Raw genomic sequence first — 12,018 nt, forward strand, 5'->3', positions numbered from 1 at the left:
TGTTCTGCTGTCACCGTCTCTAAATTCTTAAACATATTATCTTTCAGCTTGCGCTTAATACACCAGGTGTGATGGCAATGGGAGGGTGCCTGTGAACCAAGATGTGTGTTGTGTCCCGTCCACCTCTGGTCCCGGCCACCTCGCTGTCCACGGTGTGTGCGGTGCCCACGGGTACAGAATTGTGCACAAATGGCCAGGCCTGGGGGTTCAGCAAGCCTCAAAGCGAGCTCCCAGTGAGTGTGGTGTGTCTATCCCTGAGTCAGCAGCGGCGCTGCCAGCCACCAGAAACCCAGTTTTCTCAACTCAGAATTTGTTCCAAACGTAAAAAAGAGAAAATGGCACTCCAAGAGACACAAGCAATTGCAGAATGTCATATCCCTTCTCACCCACTTCCGGTGGGATCCAGCCTGCTACACTGCCAGTGACACGCTGGAGAAGGCTAGGTGCCTCCCTCTTTCAGGCTTTCCTGACTCACCAGAGCCTAAGGCCAGAGAGCTCTGGTGGGGTTGTCTATATGTCAAGAAATGAAATCTGTACAATGGAGTTAATTTCCTGCATATCCACTGTTCTGGTAAAAATGAAATACATAGGCTCATATGAACTACTAAATACAAAATGTGTCATTTTGGTGATTCTGAGGATGAGTTTAACCCTAATATGTGCATTTAAAGCTGGCACTGAATACCATAAAGATGAACAATAAAATTCATGCTAATAAATTTTATTTTGGGGGGCTGGGCATCGTGGTGCACTCCTGTAATCCCAGCACCCAGGAGGCTGAGGCAGGAGGATCACTGTGAGTTTGGGGCCCCATAGAGAGTTCAAGGCCAGCCTGAACTACATAGTGAGACCCTGTCTCCAAAAATATTTTTAAAGTTTTATTTGCTTAAGAATGACATTACACAGCAAATTTTTAAAACACCATAATAAGTTGAGAGATCATGGAAAAGGGGGGAAAGGTATGTGCTTTAATACCCCTTTCGCAGCCGGACACATGGCTGTGTCTGCACATGTCCACCTGGCTTGGGCCCACAGATGATGTAGTTGGCCCTGCTTATAAATTTCCTCTCTACCTGCCTCAGCTTGGTTTAACTTCATGTGACTGCTAACAGAGTCCTAATTTGGAAATTCAATTTGAACTTGCTGGGGGTTTAGCTTCATGCTTCGTTGCAACTGATGTACTCCAATATGAGAGGACATATGAAGCAATGTAAAGAGCATGGGCTTTGAAGATCAGAAAGAGCCCCAGAGAGGTTCACTAACTTGGGCAAAGCCACACAGCTTCCTAGAAGAACTGAGAGCTGGACTTTGTGTGGCCATGGAAATTTGCTCTTACTGTACTGTACTGTAGGCACTGGTCACAGGGACCTATCAAGCCCTTGAAATGTGAGTAGATTTAAATGTATAGTGTGATTAGTGTTACAGTATTGGATCACACAGTTCTAGAACATGGGCCGTGAGCCCTGTGACCATGACATTGTGGAGGGGCTGACTCACTCCCTGGCTCCTGGCACCTGGCCCTTCCTGGGGAGTGTGGATGAAAGGTTAGAGCAACCACACAGAGCTGGGACATAGTAAGTACTCAGTGAATGGCAGCTGAGTGAGTGCTTTGAGGGTGCTCAGGCCCAAGCTCACAGGTCACCAGCTCAGGGGACAGGGGATGGCAAGGAAGAAAGAGGAGACATGTGTGACCCTCTGAGGCCAGTGTGAGGCAGGGCCAGCCCACAGCAGAGGTCACATCAGCCCTTGGTGACTCAGACTGTCAGGAATCCACACCCGAAGGCTTAGCTCCCCACCGAAAGCCTTCCCGGGAGGGTCCGGCAGCTCGTGAGCAGGGAGACATGTCAGGGTGATCAAGGCGCCTCTGCTCTGTCTGTGGACAGCAGCCAGCAAGCCAGAGCTGTTGTCCCCATGAACCCAGCTGAGTCTCAGCTCAGCCTCAATGCGCTGTGACACACAGTGGAAGGGGTGAGACTGCCCTGACCAGCAGCCCTCCTGACCTCCTGCATCCCTAACTGAGCCCTCTTCCTCTTCCAGGAAGCCTTGCTACACCCTCCTCCCACCTGGGCAGCCCCTCTACTGGCCCTGGATGTGGTTCATCATCAGTCACCACCAGGAAGGGCCCTTGGCTGCTCTCTCCTGCACAGCCAGTGTGAGCGCCCCAGAGATGTAGACCGCAGCTCCTTCCCCAGCTGAGGCTGCCCATGCTTTGCGCCTGGGACTCATTTTGATAGCCCTTCTTATCTCCTCCATCCAGGCAGCTCTAGCCTTCAACTCCAGTCCCCCTAAGGGCTCCCCTCGAGCTTCCTGCTGCTGTCAGTTCCAGCTGCTCTGCAGGACAAAACCCTGCTGCTTAAGGTGCCCCCCAAGCACCCCAGCTACTAACCTGCCCTCTCAACTTTGGGGATTCCAAATGACATAGTCACAAACAGATTGAATTTTATTCTCATAGTATTTTCCTCTCCTCTCAGAGCCATTTAAAAGGGAACTGGGATTAGGCAGGCATAGTGGTGGACACCTACAATCCCAGCACCCTGGGAGGATGAGGCAGGAGGATCACAAGTTTGACCCCAGTCTGGGCAACTTAGTGAGAACCTGTCTAAAAAAAAAAAGGTGGGGATGTAGTTCAGTGCAAAGGCCCTGGGTTCAATCCCCAGTACCGCCAGAGAAGAAGGAAAAAAGTCTCTTGCTGGTTGACATGAAGTTAAGGGAAGATCCTCTTGGCAAAGAATCGGGCATTCAAGTTTACTAATCTTGCACGCCCAGCAGGCTGTGGCCGAAGGGTATGAGAGGTCATTCCCGAGATAGTTTGCTTGTGCTGCTGACTCTGCTCCAAGAAGAGATCTCGCCCCCGTCATACTTCCCATAGCTGCAATCCTGTTTGTCTTGCCTTGGTTCCCTTGAAGGAATAGTTCAAGGATGGGAACATCCTGAGAAGTGTCTCAGCCCGTTTCTGTAGAGATTAGACTATATTCATAGAGAAAAAACATTAAACAATACCTGCTGTTTATGCATTCACCTTAAATAACCGCTGTAAGTACTATAGAAGAGATGGATGAACCAAGAATAAACGTCCTGTTTCTCTTCAGGATCCCCTGTGGCCTGCTTCTATTTCTTTGCGGCCCCCTACTCACGACCCCTTTTCCACTGAGGTCGAACAACAGCTGGTGACTGTGGAAAGAGCAGACTTAGTTGGAAGAAGCTAGAGGGGTGAGTGTCTTTAGTAGTCAGGGGAGGAAAGCTTCAAGGAAGAGGGGCACCCTGCCTGTGAGCCCGGTGACAGGAAAGGACATCCTAGGCAGAGGAAATAGGACAGGCAAAGGTGGAGATGGCTGGGACAGGATGCATCGTTTGGTGTAGAAAGTTGGGGTGCACCAAGCAGTAGGAGGGGTGAGGTGCAGAGGAGAGGGGCAGCGAGACACTGAGGACCTCACTGAGGAGAGCAGGCTCTGTCCCCAGATGCCAGACCCAGCACAGAATTCTCTAGAAGGGTGGGATTCTGCATCCCCGTGGAGAACTCCTCCACCATGCTGCTTCTGTAAAGACTCTGCTCTGGTGAACTGTAACTGTCTGCAAGTACCGAGCACCCCTGCTCAGCACTCCGTGTGCATTGCCTCGTGTGACCTGTGCTTCAAGCCTTCCTACTAGGTGCAGTTTCTCCAGTCCTTGAGCTTGCACAGCAGGTGACGAAACCACTGAGCTAAATCCCCAGCCCTTAGGTGCAGTTTTCTGATTCCCACTGTCCAGAGAGGGAAAGAAATTTACCCAAGATCACACAGCTAGCAAGTGGCAGAGCTAGGATTTTAACTCCAGCAATCTGACTTTGAGCTGTCCTAGAGTAAAGAACCTGTTTAACTTTGTTTTGCCAGCATTTCCTGAATTCATTTTTTAAGTGAAATTAAAGAAAAAATATTGGAGCCGGGGATTTAGCCCAGTGGTTTCGCCGCCTGCTGCGCAAGTGCAAGGACCTGAGTTCGATCCCTGGTACAAAAAAAAAAAATTGCCCCCATTATTAAAAAACTTTTTAAAAGAAAATTGATTCTGTGGGCAGTTAAAGGATTCTAATCCAAGAACATTTTAATTTAATTCACAAATATCACTTGTCAGCTTGTTAGTAGTCATTTACACTTTAGTAAGCATTAGTCCTTTCTCCATTTTCTTTCTCTTTTCTTTCTCCATTTTCTTTGAGGGCAGGCCTTGCTTCTGATTCACTGTTGTCTCCAGTGCCTAGCAGAGGTGTCAGAAAATGGTGCTGTATCGCTTGAATGAGTTGTGATTCCCTGTGGAGGATATGGTAAAGGGGCAGAGGAAAGAAAGGAGCTGGCCAGGTGGGTGGTAGTGGGGTGAGAACGTCAGGAAAGGAGGTCGGGAGCAGCTTCGGGAAAGTTCTGGGAACCAGAGCCTTGGAGCAGAGGGCAGAGCAAGTCACCCCTTCATGGCACAGGGGAAGGACAGGACTGAAACCCAAACATCTGCTCTGAGTATGTTATCTTCCGGGCAAAACTAGCCACCTGGTTAGTTGGAAAACAGGCATTTGTCAGAGTTCAAGGTGTATCAGGAAAGTTTTGGTTTTAAGAATCAGAGTCAGAGAAAAAAACGTCCCAGACTTGTCACCCTCTCCCCCACCCGAGGCTACTGAGAAAAGCAGGGGCTTCGGAAGGTGACTGTTGAATAGAAGCTTCTTAGCAGACACCTCACTCATGTCTGTCACTCTAAAAGGGCAAGACGCAGGCCCAGAGTGGGCAAGGCCACAGGCCGACACAGTGGGGACCAGAATCCCGGCGAGCACTGCCCATGGCCGCCGTCCACAGTCCCTTGGCCCTGGCCTCTCTGTCCTCCGTCCCCTCCCCTTTGTCAGGAGGAGGAAGCCTTTGTTCAAACCCCACCTCCACTGGCTGCTCCCTGCTGCAACCTGACTGCCCTAATGGGATTATAGAGCCCTGGTGGAATAGACTAGGGTTAATTCCCTGGCTTTAAAGAGTGGGCCAGGTCCACCAAAACTCTGTGTGGTGATCCTAATAGCCCTGGCCCCCATGCAGCCTGCTAGAGCTCACCAGTGCTTCACAAGGATTCTCTGGATGGCATTTGTACCAATCCCAAGGAAGTAGATGCTGTTATTCTCTCTGTTTTATGGGCGGGGAAACTGAGTTACGGTGCGATGAAATGGCTTGTGTAAGCTTGCACACCTAGTAAGTAGCCAAGCTGGGTCTTGAATGAAGAATTCCTGGGCGCCAATGGCTTTAAAAATAATAGGCATCCTTAGCTAGGTGTGGCGGTCCCTGCCTGTAATCCCAGCACTTGGGAGGCTGAGGAAGGTGGATCACAAGTTTGAGGCCAGCCTGGGCTACATAACAAGACCCCGTTTCATGAGAAAAAAAAAAAGACCCTGAAAACCCTCAGAGGATCCTGCCTAAAAGAGCCCCAAAGACTGTGCATCCAGTGGGAGATGGAGCCACGGACCAGGGGTGGAAATTGACTCCACTGCGTGTGCTGCTCTGTCACTGTGGCCTGGACTCTGGCTGTTGGAATCTGTCTCCCTTTTCAATGCCTGAAGGTGAGATCTGAGGGGGTTGGCATGGGTCTCTGTGATCATCAAAGGCAAAGCAAACAGAGTAGGCCTGGCACATTGCGCTCCCTCGCTCCTCAGCAGAATGGTAGGTGAATTGTCCTTACTGCTTGGCATAGTGTTGGGGTTAAATACGCCAACGCAAGGAACTCATGCAATAAATGCTTATTTAATGTTGGCGATCACTAGGATCTTATTGCCTGGCCTGCATTTCTTCCTGGAATGAAATGGGGTAAAAATCAAACCAACCACACAGATGTTCTTCTTCTTCCTCCCCTCAGTGTCTGGTCCATTTTCCCATTCAAGGAGCATTTGGCTTTGTGAGCCCAACTCCCAGGCCACATGGCCTGCTCTAATTTCCTGGGCCCTAATCTCTCCCAGCTCCTAATGATGCAGCTGGTAATAGGATTGTGGCTTCCCTCTGGGGCAGCCTCATAGGCCATGGCTGTGGGGCTGGTGACTGCTTCTTAGTGACTCTGACCACCTGTGAGCTGAGGAGCCAGCACCCCCAACCCAGACCCTGTGCCCCTGGCTGGCATCTCATGCATGGAATGGTCCTGTGCCCCATGCCAGCAGGCCCAGCTCACCATGGTGCTGGGTGCCATCCTCGCGAGAAGCAGGGACGTGTGCCGACGGAACGGACTACTCATCCTGTCGGTGCTGTCTGTCATCGTGGGCTGCCTCCTCGGCTTCTTCCTGAGGACCCGGCGCCTCTCACCACAGGTCAGCTCCCCCAGAGCATCTTGGGAAGAGGGTGCGGGCCAGAGGGATCTGGGGCTCCCCCATCATGTGACAGTCATTTTCTCCCAGCCAGGGGTAGAGAGGACAGTTGTAGGGGGAGGCCTGACTTTGGGATGAGAGAGGCAGAGATGAGAACTATTCTTAACAGAGGAACCTTCAGGACAGGAATGGATGTGGGGTTGGGAGACAGGGTTGAGGCAGGGCCCCAGATTTCTGGCCAGATAATGGCCATGGTGAATGAAGGTGCATTGCATGGGGAAGGTCCCTTTCCCTTCCGGCCCCCACTGTGGGACAGGGTGTTAAAGAGAGAATTGTCCTAACCTTTGTTCAAATGGTAAAGAAGACTATTCAGGACAGGTGTAGAGACCTCCTGTCAGATTCGATTCCAAATTCAATTCCAAATGCAACTGGGACAGCTGAGGAGTTACAGCTGACCAGCGCAGTGAGGGTCAGTGGGTGGGAACCTGCCTAGGGTGAGGATCGTATTCCATGGTGGGGAATCAGATATGAAGAGCAGGGAGGAGGGATTTTCTCAGATACTGAGAGGGGGAATCGAGAGTGAGGGGATTCTTACTAAATTGGCGCAGCAGGATTTTTGCTGCAATTGCCCTGTGCAGGCCAAGGGCAAGACCTGGGTGGCGGTGGCACAGAGGAGCTGACTACAGCTCAGTGGAGGACAGAGGCTTTGTCAGTGGCCTCTGGAAGATTCCAGATTCCAAATGATTCCTCTTCCTGCAGCGCACTGACGACATCTAACAACTGTCTCCACAAGGGCGCTCCAGCCCTTGGTCTTTCATGAAAAGCAAAATATCCCCTCCCCGGGAACAGAGCTATTATGTTTCTAAGGAGCCAGTTAGATTCTGTAGGCAGAGGAATCTGAACTTTGACTCTGCTTTAAGTAGCTGAGCAAAGTACTCTCTCTCTCTCTCTCTCTCTCTCTCTCTCTCTCTCTCTCTCTCTCTCTGTCTCTCTGGCCTGTCCTCAGTTTCTTTATCTGTAAAAAGAGGTGTGAAGAGTGAACAGGACTGGCTAGTGTTTGACATATAGTAAATGCTTACTGAATGTGATTTTACCCTCCCTCCTCTGTCTACCTGTTAGTGCTACCTGCATCAAGAACCATCTCATCTTCCATATCTTCTTTTTGTTTTTTTGGTACCGGGGATCGAACTTGGGACCTTGCACTTTCAAGGCAGGCGGCAGAACCACTGAGCTAAATCCCTAGCTCATCTTCCATATCTTCTAAAGTCTTCAGACCTATTGACATCTAAAATAACAGTGTAGGTTTCCTTTGTTTGTTTTGTGGTACTGAGGATTGAACCTAGGACCTTGCAGGCCATTCCTAGAGTAAGAGTCTTGCCCCATGCTCATTCTGTGTGCCTTCCTCTCTGGTAACCCAGCTGCTGGCTCCCTTGCTTCCCCAGCTATTTATATAAATCTCTACTTCTCCCACCAGAGTGGGAATTGCTGAACAACTTATGGGTTTTCTTGAACCAAAATGTGAGCCTCACATGGTGTCAGGCACAAAGAAACCCTCAACTACATGCTGAATTAAACTGCCAATGACACACCCAACCTACAGTCTGCTGTTTAATTTTCCTCAATAACAAATATGTGTTTCCTGCAGGAAGACCGTTTTGTGAAAACAAATTGGAATGCTTATTATTAAAAGCCAAGCTCCTCTGGGTCCCCCTGTGCCAAAGCTGCATTGCCCATCTGTTTGGACCTGAAAATGTGGTCCAGTCTGGATTAACCTGCCAGATAAACTGAAAGAAGGATTCAGAGTCTTAGAACAATTATTTCACAGCAATTGGCTTTCTTAATGTCTTAGTTTGAAATCCAGGATTTCTCTGTTTGATCTTTTTGCCTGTGACTCAGAAACTAAACCCTTCTTCTAACTTTGTGAACTTATGCAACAGGCAAAAATCATAAACAATTTGGAAAATGGCAGAATGTTCTATTTGTGAAAAAGAGCTTACAACCTCATAGATTCTAACTTTGGGTATAAATATCTCATTTAAAAAATACAGACCATTGGAGACTTCCAGTTAAACTATGGAGAATTATAATTGCATGCATTTTTCTGCTCCTTCCTGGAGGTCCAGTAAAATTATAATAATGGAATTTTTAAAGGACATAAGCCACCAAAAGCAATAAGAATATAAAAGGTAATAGTTGAGAAAGGAAATTAGATTCCAATAAGTTAGGCAACATGGGGAGTGGATGGAGTTGCACAACCTCATGTAGCAGAGTGCGGAAAGCTAAGATCTTCCATCTCTGGAAGTAGAAATCTGGAAGGGCTCTCAGTGCTCTACTGTACTAGGCAGAGGAATATGTCAAGTTGAAAGTAAGGACAATGGCTAGAATTTGTAACCAAAGTAATCAGAGTGCTAGGGCCCTTCACCTTCCTACAGTCAAAGTATTCTTCCTGCCTGCCCAAGGAGCTAAAGAAGCTGGATGAAGGGACAGCAGGCCCAGCTGTGTGTGCTGGAGAACAGGGAAGTGGTGAGTGATGTGCTTCAAACTAATAAGCAGACATCTCCGTGCTGGGTGTAGAATCACCAGCATGGCTTCAAGAGAGCTGACCGATTGGCTTAGGCTGGGCCTCATCCCTCAAAGGTCGGGATAGGCCTCTTGCTGAAGCCTCAGGGGAAAAGCCTCCGAACTCTGCTAGGAAGGACATTCCTCTACCATGCCCTCCACCCCAAGTGAACATGGCAGCTCATATCCAGCACCTGCCCTTGAGGGTGGTTGGTGGACAAACCCCACCCAGAGTTACAGAAGTCAGTGTTTCCCACTTCACTTGCAAACCAAGGCCACCAACAATGTGGGGAAACTGCAAATGTGAAAGACAGAAACTAAACAAAGAGAAAAGAGTCTCTGAGAAAGCAGGGAGTGGAAGAGATCTTTTAAAATCTTTTCTTAAGGGCCAGAGATTTAGCTCAGTGGTTCCACCGCCTGTCCCTCAGGCACAAGGACCAGATATCGATCCCTGTACCAAAAAATAAATAAATAAATAAACCTTTTCTTAAAATCTTTGGAGATTTGAGAGGAGATAGAGTTGCTGTAAAACAGAACGGGTTGTAGGGGCTGGGGTGTAGTGCAGGGGTAGAGGATGTGTTCAGCATGCACAGTGGCCTGGATTCATTCAGTCTCCATCCCCACAAAAACAAACACAAAGCTGAATTGGATGCTAAGAAGAAAGGACAATCAGAGAACAAGGAGCTGGTGAAAATCAAAAATAGAAGAACCAAGATAAAAACGTCAGTAGTTGGGATAGAATTGTAGAAATTTCCCAGAAAAAAAAGATTAAAATAGAAAAAGAAGATGTAAGAAACGGAGCATGTGAAACATTCACAGCTACCTAGAATAGGTTGTTGTTGTTGTTGTTGTTGTTTTTGGTAGCAGGGATTGAACTCTGTGCTTTCGAGGCAGGCAGTGGAACCACTGAGCTAAATCCCCGGCCCTAGAACAGTTTTAAAGAGAGCTAACAGAAAAAATGGAAGGGAGAAAATATTTGGAAAGAATACAAGAAATTTTCCCAAAAGTGAAAAGCAGAGTGAAAAAGAGAGAAAAGAAAAAGGGAGGGAGGGAGGGAAGAAGGAATGAAGGAAGGCAAAGAAAAAAGAGAGAAGAAAGAGAGAGAGAAAGAGAAAGAAAGAGAAAGGAAGGAAGGAAGGAAGGGAGAGAGAGAAAGAAAGAGGAAAAGTTCATCTGGTACTATGACACATCACCATGAAATTACAGAAAAGCAGAGATAAACAAATGATACTTAAATGGTTCCCAGGGAATAAAACAGGTCTTACATAAGGAATAGGAAATAAGGATGGCTGTGAACATCTTAAGCAACACTGGAAGGCAGAGGACCAATGCCCTCAAAATTGGGAGGGGAAATTATTTTCGACCAAGAATTTTACATGTGACTTATTGGAAATAAGAATGAACAAAGGCATTTCTACTCATGTAAGGACTCAGACGTTTCCCTCCTATCTACCTTTTCTCAAGAAGGTACAAAGGGAGATGTTCCACCAAAACAAGAGAATAAACCAAGAAAACAAGGGAGCCAGGATACAACATAAAGAACAAGATGACAAACTAGACCAGGAAGACAGAGCTGTTGGGCTGAGGGATAACAGGGAATTGATATGCTCAAGTGTGTAGAAAATGGCCAGACATTTTAATAAACAAGTTAAATTGTTTGGAAGAAATTAACGAGTGGTTCACAGAAAACAAAGCAAATGAAACATTGGTTATTAACTTTAGAAAAAGAAATGAAGGTTATATAACCCAGGAGGCATGGTTGTAGATGACGTGGCTCAGATGTGAATGATATTTGATGATCAAAATATTGTAAACTTTGGAGATTACATATATCTCTGTGCCAATGCACTTGTCTAGCATGGGTGGGGCCCTGAATTTGATCCTCATTTTATATTTATATATAATATATATTATATATACATATATATATAACTTTGGCTACTGATTTACCCCCAAATTAATATAAATATGGGTTAAATATTTACCGACCCAGAAAAGAGAGTAGATAATAAGCCCTCTTCAAACATGGCAGCAAAGTTCAATAGTCACAATGGTAATGCGGGAAACAGCATTGAAACCATACTGTTCAGAAGGGGAGACAGAAGTTACAGATGTCTGCTCCTGCCAAATTGGGGAATGGAGATGGAGAAATGAGGAAGGAGCTACCTTTGTATCATCAGAGCACTATTTAGAGAATATACATGTAGATTAACGTTAACTTAAAATATGTAGACCGGATGAATATATTTCCTTAAAAAGAATTTCTAGTGCATTGGAAAAGGTAGTAGAATGGAAGTTGGAAGTCTGACTCTCCATCCTGTTGTTGCTTAGTGGACAGGTCACCTCCTTCTGCTGGCTCAGCTTCTTCGTCTACAGAATGAGTAGGTCTGGACAAGGAGATCTTTAAAACCCCTCAGTAGTACCATTAGGTTTCACCATTATGGTGAAAAGCACCATAATTTGGTGCTTTGAAAAGCATCAGGTCACTAGCACATCATTATGTTTGGCACTGGTTTTTAAAAATAGTTGCAAGTATGAAATGTAACCTGGATAGTGTTTCCAAGTCCATTCGCCAGCTTCACCCACATCCTCCCCTTTGGGAGGGGCCCCTGTGGGCACTGCCAGAAATAGCCAATTTGCATTAAATTTAAACTTTACAAACAACACACCCAGTTAAATTAAACTTGCAGATAAACAATGAAACAGTATTAAGAACAAATAAAGAATGAATTATTTATTATCTGAAAGTCAAATTTAGCCAGGTTTGGTGGTCCCTTCTGCTTCTGTTGTCGCTTTGGCCTCTGGGACTTGTTACTGGGTAACAGCTGATCAGGCCAGGATTTGGGGCCCTGGAAAACTCAGGATAGCCTGGAGCTGGCCAGCAGCTCACAAAGGGGCAGAAGTAAGAACTCTGCCCAGTGGGGGTTCTCAGCAGCCAATCCATCTTCTCCCTTTCAGCACCCTGAGGGGAAAGGCTAGAGAGTGGACCACTCCCAGTGAGAAACTGGTTCCAGTCTGCTTATGACCCACTCTCCCTGTGCATTAGACGGGGAACTTTTCCAGGACTGGAACTAAGTCTCGTTTTTGTGTCCCCAGTACGATGCTTGGCAATGTGGGTTTAGGAAACACACAGCCCTGCCCTCTTCCCACTTACCATCTGCTAGATGAGGTGG

The 12,018-nt window shown here is 47.2% G+C and overlaps 1 protein-coding gene across 18 annotated transcripts in view; it reads left to right on the forward strand.

The window, feature by feature from the left end:
* Positions 1-12,018, forward strand: part of Slc1a7 (solute carrier family 1 member 7) — an 82,441-nt gene that overhangs the window by 42,145 nt on the left and 28,278 nt on the right. For 12 of the 18 annotated variants that reach the window (XR_015452628.1, XR_015452629.1, XR_015452630.1 and 9 more), the window contains one exon: positions 48-6,289. The exons of 1 other annotated variant lie outside the window; for it this stretch is intronic. Coding sequence is in view for 14 of the 17 variants with exons in the window: in XM_087214821.1 (XP_087070947.1) it covers positions 6,113-6,289 (177 nt within the window). In the remaining 3 variants the exon portion in view is untranslated. The remainder of the gene's footprint in view (positions 1-47; positions 6,290-12,018) is intronic. 5 more of the 18 variants (XM_087214812.1, XM_087214813.1, XM_087214817.1 and 2 more) reach the window with 5 other exon arrangements.

Source organism: Heterocephalus glaber, unplaced genomic scaffold (assembly GCF_053883595.1).
Source record: "Heterocephalus glaber isolate CG9 unplaced genomic scaffold, H.glaber_assembly_v1.0 deba00001451, whole genome shotgun sequence".
NCBI lineage: Eukaryota > Metazoa > Chordata > Mammalia > Rodentia > Bathyergidae > Heterocephalus > Heterocephalus glaber.